At 62.7% G+C, this 27,840-nt stretch overlaps 2 protein-coding genes across 5 annotated transcripts; both read left to right on the top strand.

The window, feature by feature from the left end:
• Positions 1–23,032, top strand: NHSL2 (NHS like 2). Of its 4 annotated transcripts, none has more exons than XM_035541393.1 (8): positions 198–453; positions 15,517–15,669; positions 16,431–16,564; positions 16,769–16,973; positions 17,837–17,968; positions 19,097–21,214; positions 21,323–21,455; positions 22,134–23,032. In XM_035541393.1, exons 1-8 carry the CDS (start codon positions 198–200, stop codon positions 22,444–22,446), a joined length of 3,444 nt encoding a protein of 1,147 aa, XP_035397286.1. In that variant the 3' UTR covers positions 22,447–23,032. The 4 variants fall into 4 exon arrangements, with proteins under 4 accessions (XP_035397288.1, XP_035397286.1, XP_035397287.1 ...); XM_035541394.2 differs by having other exon boundaries at positions 17,888–17,968; positions 22,134–22,863; XM_050713340.1 differs by lacking the exon at positions 198–453 and adding an exon at positions 10,831–10,960.
• A 1,328-nt stretch (positions 23,033–24,360) lies between these two features.
• PIN4 (peptidylprolyl cis/trans isomerase, NIMA-interacting 4) lies at positions 24,361–25,111 on the top strand. Its single transcript, XM_035541392.2, has 4 exons — positions 24,361–24,465; positions 24,573–24,637; positions 24,713–24,832; positions 24,935–25,111. Exons 1-4 carry the CDS (start codon positions 24,426–24,428, stop codon positions 25,091–25,093), a joined length of 384 nt encoding a protein of 127 aa, XP_035397285.1. The 5' UTR covers positions 24,361–24,425; the 3' UTR covers positions 25,094–25,111.
• The last annotated feature ends 2,729 nt before the right edge of the window (positions 25,112–27,840 follow it).

Below are 27,840 nucleotides of genomic sequence, written 5' to 3' on the forward strand. Positions count from 1 at the left end.
CCGGCGGGCGCAGTGCCGTGCCGAGCCGGGCCGTGCCGTGCCGTGCCGCTCCATGCCGGGCCGGGCCGGGCCGGGCCGTGCTGGTCCGTACTGGTCCGTGCCGTGCCTGGCCGTGCCGTGCCTTGCCGTGCCGTGCCTTGCCGCGCCGTGCCGGTCCGTGCCGTGCCGGTCCGTGCCGTGCCGGTCCGTGCCGTGCCATGCCGTTCTACAAGCGGAGCGTGGTGGCTCGGCGGGGCCGGGCGGTGCCGCTGGCCGAGCTGCGGGACGTCTGCAGCCTGGCGGCGCTCACCCTGCTCCGGCAGCTCGCCGACCTGTGCGGCCACTCGCTCGCCTTGCTCGGGGACATCGAGGGCCACGTCGCGGCTCTGGGCCGCCGCACCGGGCGGCTGCACCGCCGGGCCTCCCGCCTGCAGGCGCTGCTGCGGGGCCGCCCGCTGCGCGGGGCAGACTCAGGTAAGCCCCCCCCCGAGCCCCCCCGGGACCCCCGCCCCATCGGGGCCGCGCAGCGGGCGTCTGCCAGGCTGCCGGCCAAGCGCGTCCCCTCCCGGCGGGGGCTGCCGCCGGCCAGCCGCTCCGGCCAGCCCAGCCTCGCCTCCCCTGGCTCCGGGGACAGGCGACCGTCCCCTCGTCGCTGCGCTCTCGGCCTCCGTGGAGCCGCGGCTGGGTGCGGAGCGGCTCCCCCGAGGGCTTCGGGGCGGCCGGAGGCACGGGGCAGCCCGCAGCCGGGGCGTGCTGCCCGCACCCCTGCTCCCCCGGCAGCGAGCGGGCTTGGGCTGTGCCCGACCTGCTTCTCGTTTCCCTTTTCGAGCCTTTCGGTTTGGCACCAGGCTTACGCGCTGGGTCATAAGCGGGCAGCCCGTTTCGGAGGAGCTTAAAATAAGCTCGTTTTGGCTTTGTTTATAAAAGTTTATTTTCAAACGCTTTGCGGGGTGGGGGGGGGGGGGTTGTTGCTGGAGCATGCTTTCCCCAGAAGCGCAGCGCATTTCTCAGGCCCTTGACAAAGTATGTGTCTCTTGTGCTTTCTGCAAACCCCCTCGCGAGTGCCGTTTGCTGCTCCGTCTGCGTGGAGCCATGGGAAATGACTGCCAGACCCTCGCCGCGTGCTTCCCGGATGCAAGCCGAGCGCTCAGCCTTGGCCTGGGAGATGCGCTGCTCTTGCAAATGCTGGTGGAGCAAAGAAGTTATCAGGGGAAGGAAGAGGCTCCCGCTGTCCCCTGCCTCGGCTGGTACAGGAATATGGGGAGGAGACACCGCAGTCACCCAAGCTGACACCTGCAGTAGGGCAGAGCTAGTGTCGTCACCGTACATGCTGGACCGCTGTCCCCTGGAGGAGGAGCTGGCCCTGATGGTAGCCAGATGGTCCCCTCCTGGCCGGTAGGTTGGGAACGCTTTTGGCCGCAGGAGCTTTGTGCCACCGGGATGGACATTGCAGCCATGGTGGCGTCAGGATTCGGGCAGGGGACAGCAGGGATGGGCAGTCCTCTCCTACCACATCTCCTCATTAGAGGCATGAATATGCATGCATGCCGATGTGCATAAATGACACTAGCTGGAGGCTGGAGGTGCGTCGAGAAAAAAAAAAAAGAAAAAAGAAAAAAAAAAAAAGAAAAAAGAAAAAAAAAAAAAGAAAAAAGAAAAAAAAAAAAAGAAAGCTTGGCTTGATTTCACGAGCCCAGCTCGGTGGGGCACAGGGACACGGGTGGGCTGCATTTCCCCCACCCCGAGGGCAGCACCACCCACTCCTCATCCACCTGCCACCGCTGCTCTGCAGCCCGAGGGGTGCAAGAGCAAATTTCTGACTGCTGTTCCTCTTATGGTTTGTTTTTCAAAGAGCTCCGGTGTTAGTCTGCCGCTGGGGAGATCGATTCACATGTCTGGAGGACATGAACACCCCCACAAGCTCCTGGACCCCTGTTCTTGTGGGGAGAGCAGAGACAGCCCAGGGCTGCATGAGAGTGCTTTGCACTGGGGCACAGCACCGTGCCAGGTCCCTTGAGGGGGGAACAAAGACTGTTGGAGGGTGGGAGTGGGTTCCCCTTTTTCCATTTCTTAAAGAGGATCCAAAGGGAAAAATCACGTTTCTCTTCTCAAAGCAGAATAAAACCAAAACGTCTGGTCCCTGGGGACATGGCGGTGAATCAGCAGCACCAAACATGCCCTGGAGCAGCCTTCCTGCAGTCAAGCAGTGAAGGCTCGTACCTCAGGACCGAGTCCCAGGCAGGGCTGCAGCACCTGCTAGCTGTCGCCTCGGCTGGGCTGGGTTCGTCACGTCCTCTGGCTCGGAGCTGACACCACGTGCTGCTGATTAGAGACGTCTCTGGGCTTTGGCAGTGAGTGGTAGTGCTCCACGTATTGCCAGACTCCAGTGAAGAAACTGCAGCCATGCGATGCTGGGGGAGAGGGCCAGGCTCTGGCTCTGCCCTTCCCGAGGATGCTCCCCCCAGTTTGCGCATCCCAGATTTTCTCAGGATCCTCTCCCTGGCTTTGGTTCCTCCCAGGCAGGTTAAAGTGTGCCGAAAAAGCGCCTGCCCGCTCAGGCAGCTTGGGTGCCCGCTGTGCCCGTGCAGTTTGTCCATCTGCAGAGGCAGCAGGAGCCGCCTTGCCTTCCTCCTCGGGAGAGGCAGGTGCTGGGGCAGTCGCATTGCTGCCGGATGAAGGAATCGCGCCGCAAAGGGCCAGGGGAGTGCTTAATCTGACAAGGCAGTGCGGTTGTTTCCACTGCAAGACAGCAGCCAAAGGCTGTCGGATTCCTCTGCCCTTATTCATCGGCCATCACGTGAGAGCAGGGAGAGCCCCCCCCCCTTCCCAGCGCTGCCCCTCGCAGCCCCCTGGGTGCCAGCTGGGGGGCACGCGCTTGTGCTCCCCGCTCAGCCCTCACCCCTGGGGACCCAGCCACTCCTGAAATAACTCTTGGTGAGACAGAGGATGGGGCCTGGTGCCGAGAGCTATTTAAACCATCGTCCCCGAGGAGTTGTGGGGACGATTCTCTGGAAGGAACCCTGGGCTGTGCTGGCAGGAGGAGCTGTTTACTGCTCCTGCCCAAATACACAGTGCTTGCCGTCCTCTGAGCTCACATCTCAACGCAAGCGGTGGAGATAGGCAGAGCCGCCACCCGCGTGGAAGTGCTGGGGGTGGCGCAGGGCTCCCACCATGCAGGTGCACGGGGCAGGGGCAGGGGCAGGAGATGCCATGACCCCGTGGGGTAAGCATGATGCCAAGCAGGAGGTGAAGGTTTGGAGAAGTCCCCATCCTGGGAACCGGAGCTGCTCATCCTGGCCTCAGCCTCCTCCGGTGTGGCTCCAAGAAGCCTCCCAAGCCTCCAAGAAGTTTCCTCCGCCTGTTTGTTTCCTAAGCCAGCGGTGATTTCAGCGCCAGAGGGGAGAGCGCAGCTCCCCCAAATGTGGCCTTTGCGCAAGTGGGAGGAAGGAGGCTGAGCAAGGCTGGGATGGGTTCGGCTGCCAGAGGAGCGGAGCGCGGAGCCGCACCCTGCTTCTTAACGGGAACCGTCTGCAGGGAGCAGCAGGGAGAGCGAGGGGATAAATGAATAACGCTCGTCTCGCATCCAGACCCGCCTCGGCTGATAGCACTGGGCTGATACCCGCTCTCCAAAAATGTAGGCGGTGCGGTGGTTAGGAGCAGACACCGCCGCTGAAGTTTCCTCAGGGAAGGAGTGGAGGCAGTGCCGGGGATGAGCTGGGAGCTGGCACTGAGGGTGTCTTCTCCAGGTTGTCACTGTGACCTCGCTCCCTCCCTGCCCGCTTGCAATGGGGCTGCAATTCCCTCGCAGGGGGACCCAAACCACCCACTGGCGGTGCGTGGAGGCATAGGGTGGCGCTACCATCCACTTGCAACGTCGCACAGCCTTGGTGCTCGTGCTCCCTTCTGCCCCAGGTCGCAAGTAGAGGCCCCTTTAACCTCCGTAGTATTTCTATATCAGAGTGGCTGCTTTTAGGAAGCGCTTACAACATCGCACTGGCTGTGAATGTGGCAGTGGTTGCGTTGCACAGGAACATGGATTAGTTTCAACTATGTCTCCAAAGAGGCTTGCATCATCTTAAGCAGTCTGAAGGATGCATTCACTTTCATGTGCAAACAAGAGCTGGCGCTCACTTTGGCAACCTGCTTTCCAGCTGCAGAGATCTCCGTAACACTCAGGAAAGTAAAAGCGCTCACACAGGACCGTCGCCGGGCGCTGGACCAAGGGGTGATGCCGCAAGCACCCGCACTGCTGGGCTGGAGCAGCTCATCCCTCCAGCGCCTGCTGTCGTGGGGCGTTTGCAGGTGCCAGACGCTGTACAAACATGAAGGACCGCCTCCACGCGGTGTGTGCAGCAGCTACCGAGCACAGCAGAGGTCGTCTTGAGGCCATAATAGCTGAAAGGCAGGAGCTGCTCGCCCAAGGACCCAGCTCCCTGCTGCTGACCAGGATTGGGACACACCTGGCACAGCCCCTACACCCATTCCCAGAGGTGAATGCGTGGGGACAGCTGGGTGCCAGTTGGCTCTGTGCCACCCGCCCGTGCCCTCAGCAGCCTCACGGGGATGGCCACATCCCATCCCCAAACCCCACAGCACCCCTGCAGCCAGCAGCTGCAGACCCGTGCTCCCCAGGTACCCGGTGCCACTGGCATTGGGCCCTGGCAGAGCTGCCTGACAGAGCTCCGTGTGGCCCGCGCATGTTAGAGCTGATGTCTGGCTTTAGGCTAGTGGGCACGGTGGTGGCAAGGAGCGGTTTCTTCTCTCCAGCTCTGGTCTAGAAGCAGCAGGTCTGCTTCATGCTGCACACATCACACGCACGGTCAGTTCAGCTGGGCACATCAGCTCAGACGTGAAACCCTCGTTCCCTGCCTCGGCTGGGCCCCAGGGCAGGCTGTGGACACCCCAGCTGTGTGCATGAAAGTGGCTTATGGTTTCCTGCTTGTAGGGTGCTTGTCTGGAGGCTCCTGCGCAGAGGAGCTTGGCTGGAAGAAGTCAGCCAAAAGGTCATGGGGGGATTTGTGCTGGTGGAAATTGCTTGGTGACTCCAGGTTTCTGTTTAGCCGTGGGACAGGCAAAGCAATGGTAGCAGGAGGTAAGGTCAGGGTGGCAGGATCGTCTCCTGCCTCTGCAGGGGACCCGCTGTGGTGCTCGGGAAGGAGAGCTGGCACCATTGCACCACGGACGTGCCCCAAAGCGGTGGGGCCAAAGGGCAGGGCAAGGGATGTCACCAAGCAAATGACAGAGCCCAGGGGAGCTGCAGGATAGAGTCTGGAGCAAATCCCTCCAGCCTGCTGCCTGAACCCCGTTAATTACCGGAGAGGGGAGGCTGGCTCTGCTCACGGCAACTACACACGCTGGCACGGCACTGGTGGGGTGGCCGGGGGCATCTCCTCTCCTGCAGCCCCACCAACCTGGTGGCCCCCATCCCCTGCTCCCCCGGCCAGCAGGACGCTCCATCCCCGCGCCGTCTCCATGGCTCCGCCGTGGCATGCGTCTGCGGCGGGGAAGTGCAGCTATGTCTTTAAGAAGGGCCTGGGCTGGGGTGGGAAAGCATTTCCATGCAGCCTTTCTCCCAGCAAACCTGGAGCGAGTTAGCGGCCGAGTTCGAGCGGCGGCCGGCAGCCAGCTCGCCCCGCGCAGCCACCCCGCTGGGTGCCAGGGTGCCATGGGGGCACAGGGCAGCCAGTGGGGCACGGAGCAGCCCGTGGCCCCCATCCCTGCGGGGAGAGAAAGAGGAGGAGGCCGAGCTGGGTATGTAGAAGTTTTATCATCCTCCTCCACCCGACTCGCTGTCCTGCTTCAGGGAGGGGGCTGGCAGCTCTGCGGGACGAGGGTAGGGAGCGCAGCGGGTGCGTGGCGCGGGGCCGTTAGGGATGCAGAGCCCTCCGTGCCCTGGGCAGTGCCCCACAGCCGTGCCCAGACCTGGGGCTGGGCGCCGCCTCCTCCTCCTCTTTCTCTTCCTCCTTTTTCTCTTCCCCTTCCTCCTTGCCGCTGGCACTGGCTTGGGCAGGGAGCATCCCCAGGGTCCCCATCGGGATGGGAGGTGCCCGGAGTGCCCCCCCCTTACTGCCACATTCCCGGCCACAGGATGGGTGCTCAACGTGGGTTCCCCCATGCTGGGCACGATGTGGTGGCTGCAGGTAGAGGTGCTGTGACCAAGGTCGGTGGCCATGTGGGGGACAGCATGCCAGTGCCATGCCCTGCGCCCCAGCAGGGTCACTGGCACCACGTCCCCCGCAGTGGGCTCATACATTGTGGTGAGGATATTACAGCATGTGGCACTTGTCTGGGTCTGTGCTGGTTGTCCTGTGCAGTGGCTTTTGGTTGCATTTGCTGCTCCCGAGCTGGAAGGAGCTCTGGGTGCCCAGGGATTGGGGTGCAGCTTGGTGGGGTGCTCAGGGCTCGGGTACCCACATCCCCTTGGCAGTCTGCACATGCCTGACCCCTGCATGGGCAGCAGGGACCTTACAGCATGCCCTGTGCTGGTGGTGTTGTTGGGGCATGCGAAGCTCACGGGGGACACTCGTACAGCTCCCGGGCTGCCAAGCAAGGAAACTTGTGCTGCTGCACTGGAGGAATCCCAGGAATGCAGAACCCAGAGGGGACACGAGGTGGCACGGCAGCCTCAGCCCGGCGTTTTGGGAGCTGCAGGCAGAGCCGTGCCAGAGCCAGGCCAGCCTCGCAGGGGCCACTCTGGAGGTCACCTTCGGGGGCGGTGGGGAGGCACAGGGAGGGGCAGGCTCAGGGCTCGGCTTCCCGAGCTCTGCCAGCACCCTGCAGCTCGGTGGGCAACCCTCAGCACCCCTTTCGCCTGGCCTTGGGCGGCACTGGGCGCCACGCACGCCGCAGCCTGCTTTCAGCAGCACGGGGCTGCGCAGCCCCGGTCCCGTTCTCCCTGTCCTTGGCTCGGGCCCCGAACCATTGTTCTCCAATGAGCTCATCCGAGTCGCTAGTTACTTTATTTATTAATTTATTTATTTATTTTTCTCTTGGCCAGAAAATAATCAGCTCATCCACTTAGCGAGTGTTTATGGCTGCTTCAAAGAAGCTGCTTTCTGCGCCAGGGGAGGGCTGCTGTGGGAGCGGAGAGCAGCAGCGGAGGAGGAGACGGGCGTGGGGCATCCCCGCAGGAGGGGAGGACGAGCGGGGTCCCCGCTGCCTGGGACAGGGCGCGTGCTGGGCCAGGGGGCTCCGAGAAAATATCTGCTGGGACGGCGTTTCTGCAAGCCGCCCGGGCTTGCCTCGGTGCCTCGCTTTCCTGGGCGAGGTGGGGGCTCGTCCCCGTGAGCCGGGGGTGGCACAGCTGGGCCCCCGCACCGCCGCAGCTGTCACACCCACCTGCTCCCGCATCAGTCACACACGCCGCCGCTCCTTGCGCCAAGTACTGATCCAATTTGTGGCTGTTGCCATAACAACCTCCCGGCGCTTTCTGGTCCTTTCTGTCGCTGCACAAGATGCTGAGCTTCGGCGGGTGAGGGATGCTCGAACCCTCCTGGCCCAGGATGGAGCAGGTCGGCTGAGCAGGCACCGAGCACCCCCAGCCTCTGGGTGCAAGGGCCCTTTGCCAGCCGGGTCCCAGCGCAGCGTTCGGGTCGCTGGGCGCTCCCTGCTTCTCCCAGCACACCTCCCAGGGTCACTGTCAGACAGACACCCCATCACCCACAGGCCCGACTCCCCACCACCCATGGCCCCTGCGACGCACGGCACCTCGCGTGGGCTTTCCCCGATGGGGCAGCGTCCCCGAGAGCCCACCCGCAGCCTCCCTGCTCCCTCGGCACCACCGCAGGGCTCCAGCTCCCCTCGGGGCCGGCCACGGAGAGCCGCCTCGGCGGCGCCTGGCATGGAGGGCCCGGGGAGCGGTGCCACCCCCGCAGCCCCCCCAGGCGCCCTGTCCGCCAAGGGGTCCCCCCCTCACCGGGCTGTGCCTCCCGCCGAGCCCGGGACCCCCATCCCCGCACTCCGGGCCGCCCCCTCCCCGCTCCCCCCGGCAGCCGTGCCCGTGTCCCCCCCCCGCACCCCGCCGCCGCCCCCGGCCGCCCCCCGCAGCCGCCGCCATTGGGCGCGATCGCGCTCCGCGGCCCCGCCGCGGCGGGCGGGCTCCGAGGGGGCGGGCGGGCCGGCGGCCGCCGCGCCGATGCGGCGGGCGCTCGGTGCGGCCCGGCCCGGCCCGGCTCGGCCCGGCCCGGCCCGGCTCGGTTCGGCTCGGTTCGGCTCGGTTCGGTTCGGCGGGGGAGGCATGGAGCCGGCGGGGAGAGGCCCGGGGGCGGCGGAGCTGTGACCACCTGGGCCGGGCGAGCAGCGCCGGAGGATGGGCAACGCGCAGCGGAAGGCGCCGCGCAGCCAGCGGCGGGGCAGGATGCGCTCAGCAACAGGTACCGGGGGACGGCACGGCACGGCACGGCACGGCACGGGGCGGCACGGCACGGGACGGGACGGGACGGGACGGGGCGGCACCGGCCCCGCTCCCCGCGCGCCCCCCCCTTCGCTCCCCCCGGTGCCTGGTGCCGGTGCCCCCCGCCGCGGGCTGGGACGGAGCCGGCGGCGGCAGCAGGGGAGGGGGCGGCTCGCCCTTGGCCGCGGCCTCCTGGTCCCTGCGGGTCGCTTGGAGGACGCGGGTGAGGTCACCTCCAGCTGAGCTGCGCCTCGCTGCCGGGGACGGTGAGCCGTGGGGCTGCCGCGGGGCCCTGACCCCGCCGCCCCGCTCCTCACCGTCCCCCGGTGCGTGGCACGGGTGCCGCCGGGGGGTTGGGGGGGGGGGGGGGGGGGGGCGAGCTGCGGGAGGGGGAGCCCCAGGCTGTGGGGAGCCAGCTCTGGCACGCAGGGAGCCAAGCCCCAGATTGCAGGGAGCGAGCCTCACGTTGCCAGGAGCACGCTCCGAATTGCGGAGAGCGAGCCCCAGGTTGCAAGGAGCAAACCCCGGATTGCAGGGAGCGAACCCCAGATTGCAAGGAGCAAGCCCTAGGTTGCAGGGAGCGAGCCCCAAAATGCAAGGGGCAAGCCCTAGGCTGCAACGAGCGAGCCCTGAATTGGTGGGAGCAAGTACCGGGTTGCAAGAAGCCAGCCCCGAATTGAATGGAACCAGCACCCGGGTGCAAGAAGGCAGCCCCAAACCGCACGGAGCCAGCCCCCGTCTTCGTGGAGCCAGCCCCAGCTCGTGAGGAGCCATCTCTGTTGCAGAGGCCTGCATGCACTGGCCCTAGAGCTGGGCCCTGCCGAGGCGGGGAGCCCGTCCCTGCGCAGCCCCCAGCACCCCCAGCCCCCACCTCCCACCAGCCGCGAAGGCAGCGGGTGTCTGTGAGGGGTCTCTCACCACGAGTTGTCAGGCAGAAAGCCCAGCAAATCTGCAGTGGGCGTTTGGGGGGGGGGGGGGGAGCATGGGGCGACCGAGCACAGCTGCCCTCTGAAAAAGCTGGGTCGAACAAGCAGGACCTGTCTGGTCACTCCTTTGTCCCCACCTGGCCGGCCCAGGCAGTTCAGCAACCCTCTCCAGACACCGGGAAGCTCGGCTTCCCCCTGCGACCCAGCCCAGCACCTGGAAATGCCAGAAAAGCTGGGACGCTGAGGTCTGGCAGGGCTCTGGGCCCCAGGACCAGCCGTGATCCGCTGCCCTGCGCGCTCCTGCAGGCTCGAGAGCGGGGAGGTGGCAGCGCGGGCAGCAGCGGGGAACTTGGCAGCCCTGGGAGGGACCTCCGGCAAATCGCTTGGGAGCCGCACAAAAACGTGGAGTGATTGTCACAGCCCAAGTGACTGTCACAGCTTAATAATGAGCGGGCAGAGGGGGTGGAAGTACAGCCTGTCTCTGTATAATTTTGCAGCTGCTGTTGTAGCGGGTGGCGCAGAGGACTGAAATAGGGCAAAAGAGAGCTTTAGGTCAGGAGGGGCTGCTGTGCGCTTGGGGGCTGAGGGATGAAGGATGCTGGGCTGCCTGACACAGTGTCGGTGCCCTCTTGGCTTGGGATGTGGGTAGTGGCCAGGCCACGGGGTTTCGATGGGCCTGAGGGTCTGGGATGCTGGCCTGCACCCTGCCCATGTCTCCTGCCCCAGCTGACGCTCACGGCTCTCGGGGGACTGGAGCTGATCGTGCTTCTCCTACCAGGGCTGGCAAAGCTGTACCTGGGTTCCTGGGAGTCCAAGCTCCCGCTTGGCCAAAAAGCATCTTTGATATTCCTCTATTGGCAGCGATGGGGTGGGGGCTCTCAGGTCACTGTGTTTTTGGGAAACCATCAGCAGTAGATGCTCAGTTGTTCTGACACACATCGTATAGGGGCTGGTGGAGGGGCACCAGGGGAATCTGCTGCCGTGTTGTCCGTGGCCATTGCTGGTGCGTGTCAGAGCAGGTCTGCTTGTCTTCCCCATCTATCAGAGCCATGTGCAAGTGCTGCCTGGGTTGCAAGTGCTTGGGGGAAATTAACTCTGCTGGCATCTGCTGTCTTCGAAGCATCCCATCCTTTGGGCCTGCAGCATCACTGAGTGCAAGGCACACGTTCCCCACTCTGCCCCGGTCTCAAAAATCAAGCCCGTCCCAAATCAAGCCAGTGCTTGGAGCTACATTCCCATCTCTGCTGCAATCCTGGCTCCCAAGGGCCTCAGTCCTCCAGGAAAATCAGGCTCCGCTTTACAAATCCTTGGGGTGCTTGGAAAGTGGTCCCTGCGGAGTCTCCGCTTGTGGTGTTCAGCAGGCGGCAAGCCAAGAGGAAGCCATGGGGAGCTCCTGCGGCACCCAGGGTGAAAGTCGAGTGAATTCAGAAAGCTGTGACATGGGAAGGAAGAGGGGACGGGGCTGTGACAATGGGCTGCTGGCGCTGACTCAAACAGCCAGTTCCTGGTCGTTTCCTTTCCCTCCGGGCTGGGGACGGGGCCGGAGGCAGGGAAGGCGGAGGCAGCTCATTTCTCGCCGTGTTTTTTTGCTGCACGGAGTCCCAAGCGCCGGCTGCAGCCATGGCCAAGGTGGAGTGGCTCCTCGCACCGTGGCACCGGGAAGGTAAGGCAGGAGGGCAGCAGCGCTTGCAGGGGTTTGGGGTGCCCGGTCGGGGAACAGGGACGTGGAGGCTCTCATCTTCGGAGGCCGTGCGATAGGCACGGATGGGGTCAGTGCTGCCCAATGCTGCAGATCTTGTCCCCGCTCTCCCAGCGTGGCCTTGGCTGCGATGGGTCCCCTTCTCTTTTAAGCCCTCCCTACTGCTCCCCAGCCCATCTGGGGTGTCCTCGCTCTGACGAAGCCACAGTGGTGCAGATCCCCCCGGCACGGGCTGCGGGGCCACGCTGAGGGTGCAGCGGCCAGGAGCCTCGCCACCCTCACTGTTGCTCCTGCTGCGGCTGATTTCACATCTCGGGCCCCTTTGTCCCGGGGCCTGGCCACGTTCCCCTCTCAGGCAACTTCCTCGCATTGTCCTGGCCCCGCGGAGTGCAAAACCAGCAGGGCACAGGGGAAACGGCGCTTTCCTGGAAGCGCCCGCTCCCAGCGCAGGACCGCAGCCTCCCCGGGAGAGCCACGGGCACGGCGCGGGGCGGCCGCAGTACCGGGTGGCCGGGCTCCCTGCCTCCGGAGCCACGCACCTGGCTGGCTCCCGCTCACAGGCAGCCACAAAAACCAGCAATGTTGCGGGCTTGCTCGCTTCCCTGCCACCGTTCCCAACGTCCCCGCTGTCACTGCACGAGTGACAGCGCGCTGGTTGCTGTGGTGACTGCTCCCAAAGCGGCACGGTGGCCCTGCGTGCCCCCACAAACACTGAGCCGGGGACCGAGCTGGCAGGAGGACCCCCAGCAGGGTCACCGGTGTCCAGCTGGCACGGGGAGCACACGTGTCCCCTCCGCTCTCGCCCCACACAAGGCATGGACCACTTGGGATCCAGCTGGAGAAAGAGGGCTTTTATCTGTTTTGTCTGATCTCACCACAGGGCTGGGCAGGCGGACTGCCCTAGCATGGTGTTAACTCTGAGCCCTACTGGTGGACGGTGGCGTTAACTGTTTGGCTGCTGGTGCTTTTCACAGAAACCTCTCATGCAATCCAACCTTCCTTCTGTGAGCTGAGTGACCCTCACAGCTGCCAAACCCACCCACCCCTTCCAACAGCTTCTGCAGTGCTGTTATCTCCTGTCAGTACAAAAATCAGCTGATTGCATGTGAAATGGGGAGAATAAGAAGAGCCTGGAGCCTCGGGCAAATTTGCTGCAGCAGGCTGGTGTGATTATTTAATGTCGCAGCCCCACCAGGTGCCGTGCAGTGCCCCAGGAGGGGCAGACATAGTGTGCTGGGGTCCTGGCACGGGCACCCACCTCAGGAGCCTGGAGCCCTGGCCTCAGCCAGCAGCTGGCAAAACATCTGCGTGGATGTTTCGTGTCTCGGGCACTCTCCATCCCGCGCGCGGCAAGCGCCTGTGGCAACGTCTGCCTGGCACTCATCGCTCTCTCCTAGCACGGGGCGTGGGGTTCTCAGCGGGACGTTGCTCTCAATTGGGGGGCATCGTTTGGGCCTGGGCGGCCGTCCACGCCTGGGGCTGCGGCACGCACGGATGCCGCTCCGTGTCTCAGCGGGGCAGCTGGACCGGTGGCTCCGAGTTCAGCATGGGGTGAGCTTGGGACAGGAGGCACTTTCCGCGGCGGCTGCCAGCTCCTGCTGTTTGCTATTTTCTCTTCCTCTCCGCTCGTCGCAGAGCAGCGTGCGCTTTGGCTCCGGACCACGGGGAATGTCATCGGGCCGCACGCGCCGGGAGAGAGCGCTCGCCGTGCCGGCAGCAGGTCGGGGCGCTCGCTCGAAGCCGGTGCCATAACGTCGCCGGCGCTGCGGCGTTTGGGTTGCTGGTCGGCGTCGATCGCAGCCTCGAAGTTCGCAGCCTTCATCCTCCGGCGCACTCGGGCGGGCGGCAGCTGGCATGCCGCTGTGCCGATGCCCGTTGCCATGGCTGCCCTGCTGATGGTGCACCGCCTGCCGCTGCCGTTGCATCGCTCCCGCGGTACCTCCGCGGCGGCAGCGAGGAGCCGAGCGGCACGGGCTGCGCTGCCGGTGCTGCCCGCTGGCCTGGGGCGCGCTTGAGAAGGAAAAGTTTGGCCGTGCGGTTTCCGGCAGGAGACGTCATCTTACGGTAGCTTCGGCCTGAATCAGACAGCTCCTGATGGCTCTGTCGAATATCTCGCTGTGGATTCGGGATGCCTGGGCAGTAGGTAAATGTGGGTGCTGGCGTGGAGCGGGGGTGACTCAGGAGATGTGCGGGGTGAGCACACAGGCTGTGCTCTGCAGCTGGCAGTCCTAGGAGGGACCAGACCTTGGCTCGAGCTTCACTCTGGTCCTAAAGCAGGAGCAAAATCCCCTTAGCTTGAGTCCTGGACCTGGTGCCACCACAGGCACCACCCTCGCCCAAGCCTGAACACTCACTCACACTCTGCAAACTGTCACCAAGGTCGCGGAGCCACTGCTTAGCCCTGCACGCAGACACTGCCCGGCCCTGGGGCGAGGGTCAGAGCTGTCTGTGAGCAGGACGATCCCCTGGGAGACATCCTGGCTCCTGCGAGGTGACCCCCCACCAGTGAGGCTTGTGTCAGAAGTGCTGGGGGATGCGGGATGGAGCCGGGAGCCCCCGGCTGTGCTCTCCCTTCCAAAAACAGCCAGGCCCTTGGGGGCACAGCAGGGCCACGCTGCCGGCTCCACGCGCCACGTTGCAGAGCCACCGCATGATGCCCCCCCACCCAAAAAAACCCTCTGAGCACCTGCACCCGGGGAGCAAAAGCCGAAGCACCAGGGCATTACACTGGCTCCTGCACGCAGCCCTGAGCCGTGTGCGCACAGCGCAGCCCCTCAGGCACCACAGGGTGCTGGGGTGGCCGGGGGGGGGGGGGCTTTCTGGCGCAGGCAGGGTGTCACGGTGCTGGAGCCCTGCCCTGGGGGATGGCTGCAGGGCCCCCCCGCCGGCTGCCCAGGCATGCTTCCGCTTTGCTCAAGGGCGGCCCCGAGTTTCGGTGCTGCCGTTTGCCCGCCGGGTTGCAGCCGGCGGGGTGGGTGCCTGGGGGTGCCGAGGGTGCCGGGGTGGAGGTAAGGTCCCCTGCTCGGGGCAGGAGGCAGGTGGAGGAGGGAAGAGGAGGGAGGGGGGGGGGGCTGTGGTTTGGGGTGTCCCTCATTTCCTGCGTAGTGGCTGCGGGGTCTGTGGGGTAGGGGGGAAGTGGGATGCCCAGAGCCTGCTCCATGCATGGCCTGTGCTCCTTGTGCCGTCCGTCACCTCTGCCCAGACCTCCGTCCTGCCCGGGCATTGCATCTCTGGGCACCAAACTAGGAGGCAAGAGGAGGAAAAGCCGTGCTCCTGCTTGAAAAAATGGGGCTGCACTCACCCGCAGCAGGGGAAATTTCATCCCCGGCTGCTGGGCTGCTCTGGGCTGAGCACTGCCCTGTGCGCGCCCTCTGGGACGGGGCTTTTGCAGCCGACGAAGCCTTGGTGTGATTTACACGCGCACACCCCGACACCTCTTGGTTGATATGGAAACAAGTCAAATTATTTAAAGGATAGGAAAAAAAAAAAAAAAAGGGCTTGTGTTAAGGCACGTCGTTATGGTAACACAAATTATAAAAGTAACTAGGCTAGGGACCAGGCACGTTGCTTTTGGATGCTGGGTGTTGTGCAGGCTGTGCCGCTCGGCTCTGCTGGAGCTGGGGGCAGGGTGGGCAGCACGGGCGATGCTCGGGGCACGGCGGGCTGGGGCCGCAGTGGCCCAGGTGGCCACGGCAGGCTCAAGTAGCGTGGGAAGAGGGGGCCCCAGCAGCATGCCGGTGCAGGGAGGTGCTGGGCAGCCATGACCCGTTGCGGTGCAGTCCCCTTTCACCAAACCCACCCCGTTTGCTTCCTCTGCCTGCTTGGGTGGGGTCTGGCACGAAGCGGGTGCTGCGGCCGGAGGCGCTGACGCGCTCGCTGGGGACAGGCACCCGCGGTGCAGGGGCGAGGGGAAGTGTTTGCCACGCAGGAAATAGGAATGGGTGTGCACACAGAGCCCGCCTGGACCCCGGTGCCATCAGAAAGCCCTCATCCTCTGCTGGCTCGCCACCCTTCCCTGCTAAATGTGAGTTATGCTGGGCAATGCATCCCCTCTTCTGGGGCTGGTGGACGAAGTAAGCGTGACAAAAAGGTGCCGTGTCCCTTTGCACCCTCCTTTTAGGCTGCAATTTCTGCTCTTCTGCTGCAAGGAGGTTGCTTCACCGCTGTGCGCTGCCTTTCCTGCACCCAAGAGCAGCTGTGCAATCACCCGGGGTGACAGGGTGATTTCTTCCTTCCCCAATTTCACCCTGCTCCCGGCTTGGCTGTCTCCGTCCGCCCACAGGAGCGTGTCCGGTGCCTGCAGCAGCAGCAGCGGTGGTGATGGGCTCTGCTCCTGCAGCCTGCGGGGGTGGCTTTGCTGGGGCGTGACACAGACACGTCCCCGTCCCTGTGTTCCTGGAGGGACAGGCAGGCAGGATGAGCACACTGTGCTGGCTCAGCATCAGCCCCGAACCCGCAGCAGCACTCGCAGGAAAGCTGGTCGCCTGCCTCCCTCTCATTCTGCTCCCTCCTGCTCGCAGCCACCTCTAACCTGGACCTTGAGAGCAAGAAAGCCGCCCACACCAAGCTGTCATGGCAGCAGCCCGTGAACGTCTTCCTGGCTGCCGGCCGCCCGCCGGGCATGGAGCAGCTGCACCAGGAGGCTCAGCTCAACCTCCAGAGCTTGCTGCAAGGTAGTGGGGCGAGGTGGTCTGGGGTGGCAGGGATGGGCACGGCTCTGGGTGTGCTGCAGCGAGGCCATCTCCCCACACGCACTTGTCCAAGCCACTCCTTCGACCTCGCCAAGCTGCAAAAGTCAGGTCCCCAGGAGGTCCCAGCCTCCAGCAGCCCGTCCTCCGCACTGGTCTTCTCCCAGGTCCCTGCTGAAGCCATCAGAGTGACCGCGGCCAAGAAGTGGCACCTGGGGCTGCTGAGCACCCACCAGCCCCGCGGCGCGTTCCTGCCCGCGAGGAGGGGGCCGGGGCTGCCAAGCTGTTTAATCGAATCAGCGTGGCTGTTGATCTTGTTTCCTTCCAGTTTCTTCATCGCGACGTCATGCAGCCTCAGATCAGATGCTTTACAGGCATCGATTAGATCAGCAGCCTGGCCTTCGCCCAACTTGTAATCTCATTAAGCCAGCCCGAGCAGACCTGGTTTCCGTGCGAGGCCATAACGACCAGCATTAATTAGCTCAACAATTACAGGGTGGGAGATGCTCAGTTCCCTGCTGGCCATCCCCAGCCGGGCTTGCTGCCCCCTCAGAGCTGGTGCTTTCTCAGCCCTGGCCCCGCTCCGCAGGATCTGCTGGCAGCACGGGCACATTCCCCTTCCCTGCATCCTGAGCCACCTGTGCTGAGCAGGGACAGACAGACAGACAGCCCAGGGACAGACGCCTTTGTGCTCCTCCTGCCACCGAGCTGGCAGCTGGAGCAGGGTCCTGCCGTTTCCCTTGCAGAGGAGTATGAGGAGCAGTACGAGAGCAGGGTGACCGGGCAGACCTTCCGCGCCACCGGCCACCCGTCCCCCAGCACGCCCCCGGAGCCCTCGCCCCGTCCCCCGCCCTCCAAGCGCCTCGAGTTTGTGCTTATGGTGAGTCCTGGGGCCCTGCTGTGGAAGGAGCCTCGTGCCCAAGCATTCCGTGGGGCAGCGGGGCAGGGCGGTACAGCCCCAGCATCAGGTGGAGAAAATGGGTTGGCACGGCTGCTGGGACAGCAGGACCAGAGGTGGTGGCCGTTTCTGTCCCCCCCTATTCCCCTGGGGTGGGTTTGGCCGGACACATGCCTTTCCCTGCAGCCCCCAAGCCGGCGAGCCAACGACGAGGAGAGCAGCGGTGCCACCGCGCTGGGCGTGAGGCCACCCGACGCCTCCCTGAGCCTCCCCACCACCCCCGACAAGCAGACAGCGTGGCCCAGGGCCTTCCCCCTGCCCACCGTGGAGGAGAAGCAGTGGCACCAGTCCTGTTCCGTCCAGACCAACGTTGTCCCCATCAATGTCTCGGGTAGGGCAGCGGGGCCGGGAGCCGGGAAATGCTGCTCCCAGGGGGATGCAGGGTGGTGGGAGGGCAAGCTGGGGCTGCAAGCCCGTGTCCCTGCCGGCCCCGCGCGGACAATAGGGGACAGCAGTGCCACGCTCGTGTGTGTCATTCCCTGCCATCTCTCCTGCCATCTGCAACTTTGTTCATCTGATCCACCAGCCACGCTGCCATCCGGTCTCTCGTTTCTGCCACGCTGCCCCACCAGCCGGTTCTGTTGTCACCTTGGCTCGCACCACGCTCCGTCTGTCCATCCGTCCATCTGTCTGTCCTTGTGGGGCTGCAGCTCCCAGCAGCGCAGAGCTGCCCGGCCCTTGCAGACATCCCATGGGCACGTCAAAGCCCTGGGGCCAGCAGCCGAGCGAGAGGCACCCCATGAAAGCAAAAGATGTCATCCTGCCCTTTCCCTCCGTGATGCAGAGACGTGCAGACACCCCTGCTGTTACTCACGCCCTTCTGTTACCCATGCCCGTGTCCCCAGTGTGTCCCAGCAGCCCGGTCCCGTCAGTGACGAGGTGCAGCGGTGCGGGGTCCCACCTCACCAGCACCAACCAGAGCCCGTTGCTCAGAGCGGGGCCAGTCTCCGCTGCTCTCCGTGCATCCCACCCCCATCCGCAGCATCTCCCTGTTCCCACCAGCTGGCACCACCATCCCCACCGTGCCTCCATCCCCACCGCAGCTCGCACCGCGTGGCTCACCGTGCTCCTTCATCCCCCCCCCGCCGCCCACCAGCAAGCCAGGGGACGCCCGTGGTGGCCGCGGTGGCCGTGTCCTGCCGGTCGCAGCGATGGCGCTGGGCTGTGTACACAGCGTGTTTGTTTTGGCTACAGGGCAGCACTTTGCTAGGCACGCGAGTGCTCGTCACTCCCTGTTTAACACAGAGACCGCGATGAACCCCAAGTCCACCCTGCGGCGTAGACGGACCATTATCGGATTCCCTAACATGTCCCTGCGAGACCAAGGTGACAGCAAGAACCGCGCAGCCCCTTTCTTGCCCCAGGAGTGCCCAGGCCGGGCTGGCACCCACCAGAGCCTCCCTGAGGATGGGCAGAGGCGCACCAGAGGGCTGGGACGCCCTGGCCATGGGGTTGTAAAGGCCACCACAGAGGCTCTGCACCCTCCAGGGGAGCTGAGGTGCTGGGCATGCTGGTGACACTGGCCTGGCACCAAAGCTGGGTCATGATAGGGGATACCCCCCAGACCCCAAGTTGGGGTTCAGCACGGTTATGGGGAGCAAAGTCTACTGAGATTTCTCCTAGTGGTGGCTCAGCTCCACAGCTCCAGCCTGACCCCATGCCTGTCCTCGCCAGCTGCGGGCAGACCCACAATGGTGTGATGAGGGTGCTGGTGTGGCTGAGCGTGCTTATGGCACCCCCAGCATAGCCACAGAACAGTGTTTGACCCCACCAGCACAGAATCCAGCCTGGCTCAGGGACCTTGTCGTGCCAGGGAAGGTGCAGAGAAATCAGAGCCAGGTTCTGCTCAGAGGTATGTGGGGACAGGAGGAGAAACCATGGCACCAAGGGGAATTCTCACAGAGTAAGAGGAAGGGATTTCCCTGTGACAGTGGTCAACCACTGGGTCAGGAGCCCAGCAAGGTTTCATGGTTCGTCCTGTGGAGATGGCCAGAGCTCAACTGGACGCCAGTCGTCGTGGTCTGGCTGGGCCCAGGTCCCCAGGTCCCTTCCCACCAGGTTGTTCTGAGATGAGGTGGGACTGGGAGCCATCCTGTCCCTCCCTGGCCTGGGTGGTGATGCTCTTCCTGGTCCCTGTCAGTGTCCCCACACATGGAGACTCCTACCCTGGTGAGCTGTCCACGCACTTACGGCACATCCCAGCCACCAGATCCCAGCAGAAGGGTTAACACGGGCTGGGACTGTCCCCAGCTGGGATGTGGCCACCCCAGTAGAGGGAGGTAGGAGAACATCTGTTGTCAACCCTTCCCTTGCAGTCAGCTGGGGTGTGTTTCAGGCATGGGCAGGGATACAGCCCCAGAGATGGGCGGTGGGGCAGGATGGTGCCACTGACCGCCTGCGGGGCAATGCCCGGGGTGCTGCCAGCCCCCGCTCACCCCATGTCTGTCCTCACAGGCAGCGCCAACGGCCCTGCGACCACCACACGCCCACCCATCACCGAGTCCCTGTCCTGCAGCTTCGAGCCCGCAAGCGGGGGGAAGCCAGCCCAGGAGATAAGCCCCCGCCAGCCGCTCTCTGCCCCACTGAGGAAGACCTTCAGCGACCTCGGGGGGACGCTGCAGGCACGCTGCTGCCCACCCTCCACCCCCATGGACAACATGGCCACCCCCGGCACCTGCAACGGGCCTCAGGGCACCCCCTTTCCCTCACCCTGGGGCGCCAGCCCCTTCAGCTACGCTGGCCCCCCCAGCCCCACTGCTGGCCAGGGCACCTCACCGGGCAGCTCCGGCATGGGCTCACCCGCTGGCACCGACCGGGCGGCCTCCTTCTTCATCGCCCAGGAGGAGCGTGTGGGGAGCGCCGGGCCCGGATCCTTCACTGCTGCAGTGCCCGAGTCCCCCCCGGGCTCCGGGGGCCTCCGGAGGTGTGATGGACGAGAGGCCAGGGTGAACTTCCCGCCGACAAGCAAAGAGGAGCCGGAGCCGGCGTCGGAGCCGGCACGCCTCGGGGTGGAGCGGGCAGGGTGCCGCTTCCGTGAGCGGTCACTGTCGGTGCCCACTGACTCAGGGTCCCTCTGCTCCGTGGACATCGCCTACGCCGAGACCCGGCGCGGCAGCACCAACTGCGCCCTGGGCTACCCCAGCGCCGGCTCCGAGGGCAGCACCAGCACCGACAACATCTCTGTGGGGCCGGAGCCGGATGGCCAGCGGCGGCGGCGCTCCAAGAGCATCTCCCTCAAGAAGGCCAAGAAGAAGCCCTCGCCGCCCACCCGCAGCGTCTCGCTGATCAAAGATGGGCAGGATGGCCCTGCTGCCCTGGGGCTGCCCAGGGATCAGAGACCCAAGAGCCTGTGCATCCCGCTGGACCCCCCCAGCCACCGGCTGGTGCATGCGGACCCCCAGGGCAGGGAGCCCGATGGCCCGGCCGCCCCCCACCAGTGGTATCTGGCAGACTGGAAGACCGGCGATCCCTACCGGTCCCTCTCCGGCTCAAGCACGGCCACGGGGACCACGGCCGTTGAGTGTGTCAAGGCACGGGGCAGCTCTGAGTCCCTCACGTCCCCCTCCATCTCCAGAGCCACAACACCCTCCCAGCTCTCGGCAGAGGCTGACCTCAAAACCTCCTCCCCGGGCAGGCCCACGGGGCTGATGTCCCCGTCCAGCGGGTACTCCAGCCAGTCAGAGACCCCCACCCCTACCGTCCCCACGTCGGCCATCCTCGGGCACTCCCCACACCAGGTGCGGGTGAGGCCACTAGTCCCTGAGAGGAAGTCTTCACTGCCACCCACATCCCCCATGGAGAGGAGCCCCAAGTCCAGGCTATCCTTTGACCTCCCTCTCACACCACCCGCCCACCTCGACCTCTCGGGGCTGAAGATCTCCCTGAAGGGGAAGACGAAGGTCAGCCGGCACCACTCCGACTCCACCTTCGGCACCAAGCTGGCCCAGAAGACCAGCCCCATCCAGCCCATCATGCCCGTGGTCACCCAATCCGACCTGCGCTCCGTCCGCCTGCGCTCCATCAGCCGCTCCGAGCCTGAGGACAATGCCGACGGCCTGGAGCATGCCGAGGATCCACCACGCGTCCCCTGCCCAGGCCCGGAGAGGAAGGTGAAGCCACCGGTGGCAGAGAAGCCGCCACTGGCCAAGCGGCCCCCCAGCATCCTGCCCAAGCCCCCAGTCCTGCGGGAGGAGGGCCCCCTGTCCCCTACATCCCCACCGAGCATTGCTACCAAGGACGGCTTGGCAGTGCTGCGAAAAGGGGAGCCGAGGAGGGGCCCAGGGGAGCCCCGGCGGCTCTCACAGGGCAGCCTGGAGGATGAGCCGCGGCCGGAGGGGGAGCGGAGGAAGGCCAAGGTGCCACCGCCGGTGCCCAAGAAACCCAGCGTGCTCTACCTGCCGCTCGCCCCAGCCCCGGTGCAGCAGGGAGGAGGTGCGGGGGAGCCGGCACCCACCCCCAGCCCCATCATCACACTGGACACCGAGCCCAGCTGCTGCCACCCTGACACTGATGACCCAATGCCCACGGAGGTCCCGGGCACAGCACAAGCTGGCGAGACCCCTTTGGAGCAAGGTAAGGGTCTACCTGGTCCTCCATGTTATACCCCAGGGAGAGGGGGCAGGGGGGTCCCTCCCCATCATCCCATGCATTTCATGGCTGTCTTCTCCTCCCTGCAAACAGGCAGCTTGTCTGAGGCCGGCACAGAGGAGAAGAGCTTTGCCAGCGACAAGACAGCCGACTCCATTGCAGAGGAGGACGATGATGTCTTTGTGGCATCCCGTACCACAGAGGATCTCTTCACCGTCATCCACAGGTAGGGCCGGTATGCGGTAGTGGGCACGGCCGCCCAAGTGGCCCCTCCAGAGCCAATGTGGTTCTGTCCCTATCACTGGTGCCTGAAATTTTCTGTGCTGGGGCTGCTGCTCAAGCTCAGGAACAAGCCCTTGGGAGGCTGTTGCTGCCTTGTGCACTTCTGAGGATCTAAGGAAGAAATTTTTCACAGTCAGGGTGGTGAGGCACTGGAACAGGCTGCCCAGAGAAGTTGTGGGTGCCCCATCATTGTGTTCAAAGTTGGGTTGGATAGGGCTTTGAGCAACCTGATCTAGTGAGAGATGTCCATGCCCATGGCAGGGGGATGGACAGGATGGTCTGTAAGTGTCCCTTCCAACCCAAACCATGCTGTGATGAATTTAGCAGAGCCTGCAGAACAGGACCTGTGGCCAGGCTGGGCCACCATTTATCTATCAGCTTTGGGGCAAACTGGGGCCTGTCTACCAGGACAGCATTTGCAACATGAGCAAAAGCTCAGCACATCACCCACCCTTCGATGGACGGGTCAGGTTGTCTTCCTGCCCCAGCAGGGCTGGGCTGGTGCCATGCACTGCACCCCTTAAGTGCTGCCCTTCCCATTGCTGCGGGAACTCGCCACATCCCAAGGCGGTGGCAGTTCCTGCATGGGGCTGCTCCCGCCACTATACTCTTTGTTGCTTAGGTCCAAGAGAAAGGTTCTGGGGCGGAAGGAGCCTGGTGACACCTTTGGCAGCCGGCCCAATTCCCACTCACCCGTGAAGACGTCGGGCTCACCAACAAGTGAGTCCCCTGCAACAGTGGTCAGCACCGGGAAGTCCTCCAGCAGGAATGAAGATTTTAAGGCCCTGCTCCAGAAGAAGAGCAGTAAAACCAGTGCTGGTACCCGGCCATCTGCAGCTGAACTGCTTAAGACCACAAACCCGCTGGCTCGGAGGGTCATGACAGAGTTTGCCCCTGAGCTGGATGGTGCAAACAGCCCCAAAAGCCAGCCCTAACCTTGCACAGACCCTTCTTGGCCACAAAGGGCTCGAGATGGCTGCGGAGGGAGCCTTGCTGCGAGCGGTAGCTTTAGGCACTCAGGTCTCTGCAGAAGGGGTGTCCTGGCTGTCTCGCTGGGGCTTCTCTCGTGCTCTCATTTCTTCCTTGGCAAATCCTCTTTGGTTCCTCTCCGATGGGAGAGCCACCATCAGAGAGGCAGTGTTGGGACCTGAGGCCCCCATGTCCCCAGCGGAGGTAGGCTGCTCGCAGGAGGGAAGAGGCAGGCATGCAGCACTGCAGCGGGGACTGTACCCTGCTGAGCTGGCCCCGGGACCCGGCACCTCCTGTGGCACTGGGCTGGCAGCTCCTGCTGCTCCTCGGGAACAGAGTGGGACAGCAGCCCCAGGCATCCTCCAGCACCCACAGCAAAGCTAGCTTGAAACTGTTTGGTCACTCGGCATGTGGTACTTTAAATGGCTTTTTCTAATGCACAATGGTGATGATGTTTTTTTCTCTTTTATTTGACGTTGTACCTTGAGTTTCCCAGGCAAAGGTCCCGGGTATGAGTTCAGTTGGAAACACGGAGATTTACTTTGGGAAGATGTAAGGAGGCTGTTTGGAAATGAGGTTGTTTTGGAAGAGCCACAAACTGTTCCCTCTCGTCAGCCAAAGCATCCTCCCTGCTGCATGGGGAGCGGGTGCCCCAGTGTCTGCAGCCTGTGCAATGACCTCAGGCCAAAACCCACCCCCTCAAAAGCCCCTGACAGTGCTGCATTTCTGAGAGCTCTCCAGCCCTTGCTGTAAACACAGACCCCAGGGTCACTCCACTGCGTCCCCCAAGGAGCCATGCTCCACCAGCCACACCATACACGGGTCCCCACCAGCCTCCCAGGACAACCATCTCCTGGACTTCAGGTGACTGGAGGCATGGGGAGTGTTTGGCCCTGATGATGTGAGAAGGAAGGGGCTGCAGCAGGGCATCGCTGCCCAGAGGGGATGCCAGAAATTTCCTTTCCTGCCTCTGCCTCTGGCATCGCACTGAAGCACCCTGCAGAAGCAGGGTGGAGCTGCGCCTCCTGCAAACACCTGCAGCTTCCATTGCTGGGGGGTCCTACAGCTGCTGGCCAAACACAGCCAGGTGCAGAAACACAGGCGGACGTGCTCCGGTCTGCACCCGCGTTACTCTGGGGGGTTCCCACCGTCCTGCCCACGCCCAGGGGTTACCCACACGGCAGGGGCTCCACCCCAGCGCTGTCCCCATGCTGCCGACAGTGCCACCATCCCCATGGCACACGCAGATCCCCATGGCACAAGCAGATCCCCCCTGTGAGTCCTCACCAGGCCACGGCGAGAGGCAGCAGGCCAGTGACACCCAGGGGCTGGGAGCAGCGTGGCAGAAGGCAGGGCTAAGCAGAAACACCAGCCCCCTTCTTCCTCGGAGCAAGAAAGGGCCAGACAGTGCCTGCTGAAGAAACGGGGTGTTTGGGAAGTTTGCGCTTTATTTCCTCGTGTATTTCTGCCTGCTCTGGCACGCCCCAGCCTCCCTGTTTGGGGGAAGAATGATGCGGCTGGTGCCAGGCAGCACCGGGGAGATGGGGGCTGAGGGCACAGCTTCAGCAGGGCTGGGGCGATCCGTGCCAGCCCAGGGAGCACGGGTCCCTGCCCAGAGCCCGTGCTGGATTTTACTTGGAAAGAGGCTCTTGTGCTTATTTGTTGGCTGTTGGTTGTGGCGTTTTTCACCCTCTCCCATTGCTTGCACATTGCGCCCTTCCCTCTCGCGGGGTTGCAGAATTGAGCCTGTAATTAGGAGCCAGGCTGAAAAACTCAGGAAAAAAAAAAAAGAGAGAAAAAAAAAACACAGAAAGAAAGAAAGAAAGGAGGAAAAGAAAGATAGAGCGAAAAAAAAAAGAAAAAAAGGCGGGGCTGGGGGCTGGGGGCAGGCCCGGGGGCCGGCCGGGGCCTCACGGCGGCGGCGCGGGGCGGGGCGGCGGCGGCCATGGCTCCGAAGGGGAAAGGCGGCGGCAAGGCCGGCAAGGGTGAGCGGGGCCGGGGGAGCGGGGCCGGGCGAGGAGCGGGGCGGCGGGCCCGGGGCCGGTAGCGGCTCCCCGAGGCCCGCCCCGGCTTCAGGGCGCTGCGTTGGCAGGCGGCGAGAGCGGCGGCAGCGAGGGCAAGGCGCAGGGCCCGAAGGGCGGCGGCAGCTCCGTTAAGGTGGGTACCGGCGGCACCGGGGCCCCCGCGGTGCCGCTCCCAGCGGGCTGCCACGGCCCCCCTCTGCCCCCCCAGGTGCGGCACATCCTGTGCGAGAAGCACGGCAAGGCCATGGAGGCCATGGAGAAGCTCAAGGCCGGGGTGCGCTTCAGCGAGGTGGCCTCGCAGTACAGCGAGGACAAGGCCAGGCAGGGGGTAAGGCTGTCCCCCGAGCGGCCCCTCGGCCTGTCCGGCCCTAAAAGCGGTGCAGGGCGAGGCGCAGAGCCCTTCCTTAACCCTGGTGGTTCCTTCTTCCAGGGAGACTTGGGCTGGATGACCAGAGGCTCCATGGTGGGACCCTTCCAGGAAGCTGCGTTCGCCTTGCCTGTGAGCAGCATGGACAAACCGGTGTATACGGACCCTCCTGTCAAAACAAAGTTCGGGTACCACATTATCATGGTGGAAGGCAGAAAATAAAGCGTGAATGACCAATAAGTTCCTGACTGCTTGAATTCTGAGAGTGTCGCAGGCACCTAGAGCTTACAGCACATTGGCTGTAAGCAGCAGTGTGCTTGGAGACAGCCAGCCATCCCTGCCGCTGTGGCAGGATGCGCAGAATACAGCCAGCAGAGTACAGGACCCTGCACAGAGAGGTAAAGCATTCCGTGGAAAAAGGTCAAATTAGTGCTTCATGCTTTAAATCAGCTTCAGCTTGCGGGTGAGTCTCTTCTCTTCCAGCTGCAGAGGTGATGATCATCGAATGGTTGGAAGGGACCTTAAAGATCAACTAATTCCAACCCCCCTGCCATGAGCAGGGACACCTCCCACTAAATGAGGTTGCTCAAAACCCCATCCAGCCTGGCCTTAAACACTCCCAGGGATGGGGCATCCACAGCTTCTCTGGGCAACCTGTTCCAGTGCCTTGCCGCCCTCATAATAAAGAATTTCTTCCTTATATCTAATCTAAATCTGCCCTCTTTTTGTTTAAAGCTATTACTCCTTGTCTTATTACTACCTGATAAAAAGTCTGTCCCCAGCTTTCCTGTAGCCCCCCCTTTAGGTATTAGAAGGTTGTTAAAAGGTTCTCCCAGAGGCTTCTCTTCTCCAGGCTCAACACCCCCAACTCCCTCAGCCTGTCTTTGTAGGAGAGGTGCTCCAGCCCCTTGATCATCTTTTTGGCCCTCCTCTGGACTCTTCTTATACATCCATGTCCTCCTTGTGCTGGGGCCCCAGAGCTGAACACAGTTCTCATGAGAGCAGAGCAGACGGGGACAATGCCCTCCCTCGCCCTGCTGGCCACGCTGCTTTTGGTGCAGCCCAGGGTAGGGTTGGCTTTCTGGGCTACAACTGCACATGGAAATGACATGATCTGTCCAACTGAAAGCTCAGGCTTTCCTCTGCAAATCTAACCAACCTGAAAACAGGGGTTCCCTTGGGCATTTACCCTTACCCCCACCAGGGAGAATGTGGACAGTTCACATGCTATAGGTTCTGCTCCAGAGCTCAGACTTAACCTGGGAAGAGCCTCCCTGTGATAGAGGCAGAATAATGCTACAGCTAGAGCTCACAGCCGCTGCCCAGGGCAGGCTCCTCGTTCTTTCAGTTACCAGACCTTTACGAAGGCTGGAGGCTTAACTGAGCAGCAGCAAGGAGGGGGAAGGTGCAAGAGGAGTCCCCCTGCATAAAAAGTCATCCACACCTTATCTAATCAAAGCTCAGGGAAGAAACTGTAACTTGAATAAGGGAAGAGAAGCAGAAAAAACACTAAATGCTTGTCACTACATCAATTCCTCTACTGCTCAGCATGCAATACGTGTATGAAGTCTAGCAGACTGCACCTTGTCCTTCTGGTAAAACCGGCTAAATGACAGCATGACGGATGTGAATGAAGCAGCTCAGCGTGTCTCCTACCTCCGTGACCTTAGTAATAAATATCCCAATGTGCTGATCCTCTGCCTGCTGAAAGGCAGAACTCAAACTGATGCTGTCTTTGCTGCAGGTGAGCATCCTGGTGTGTCAGAGGGCTTAGGATGGGGACAAAAAAATCAAATAGCACAAAAAGGTCTTTCCCAAGATCACACACAATGAAGATGCAGAACTGAAACCAGGGCAGGTCTTTCTCCTGCCCCACTTCTTGAGGTGTTTGTTTTGTTAAGAGAATGGGAGACTTGCACAGGCCAACCAACACTCACAAAGCTCTACCTCATTAATATTTTGTTATGAGAGGCAGACAGGCCTTTCTACAGCATGAGAGCAGATGCGGCCTCATTTAAGGGATGCTCTATTAATAAACTGCTCGTTTCCAGGCTACCAGGGCTTTGTTCTACCTATTAGGAAGAACACATTGCATATCTCCTGTTCTAACAGGACAACTGTTTGTATTTGATATGTTACCTAGTGCAAAGAATTCAAATTCAGCATACCAGTTTCTTCTCCAAAAACTGCAGAACTCAACAAGGTGTGAAAGTGTCCCTTGCTATCACACTGTAACATACAAGGCAAACCTGCTAGGCATTTAACATAGATGAGGAAGCACTGAAATTCACTGCCATGTTGTTACAAGGGAATACAATGTGATAGTTGCAAGCATCCCCAGGCCAAGTTTAGCCCATCGTGGTGGCAGAGGGGAAGTCAGATGAGCAAAGCATTGCTAAAAGCCAGAACAAGGTTCTTCTGATTTTAAAATTGCATGGTCCAAAACTAGGAACCCACTTCAGTTTCACTGTGCCTATAGTACCTGTAAAAAATATTTTATTTACCACAGCTAAACCATATATGGGAAGAGCGTTAGAGGACCACCTCACCAGAGAAAAGGCAGCCCACAGCTTTAAGACAGGTACGTCTCCCTCCTGCTGCCTTTGTGTATGGACGGGCTTTTGACCATACTAATAGGGAAAGATGAGAGGGGGGCTACAAGGATAGACCACAGCCTTCTTTGAAGCCTTAGACTCCTCCAGAAATACTAAAAGGTTCCAAATGTTCAGCACCTTGCAGCAGTCAAGGCCTAATCGCTATTTCAGTCCTTCTGCGACCCCCCCAGCTCTACAACCCTTCTACAGCAACCACAGTCCGGCAGGGATTTGAGCAAAAGGGTTTCTGCAGTACTACATGTCAGTGTTAGACCCGGCACCGGGCAGATGGTGCGCTGGCCTCCATTGCATGGAGGATTTATAGCAGCAATCAGCTTTTCCCCCCCACCTCCACCACAGCAAATGCATTCTCAG

This window comes from Cygnus atratus, chromosome 13 (assembly GCF_013377495.2).
Source record: "Cygnus atratus isolate AKBS03 ecotype Queensland, Australia chromosome 13, CAtr_DNAZoo_HiC_assembly, whole genome shotgun sequence".
In the NCBI taxonomy this organism is placed as follows: Eukaryota; Metazoa; Chordata; class Aves; order Anseriformes; family Anatidae; genus Cygnus; species Cygnus atratus.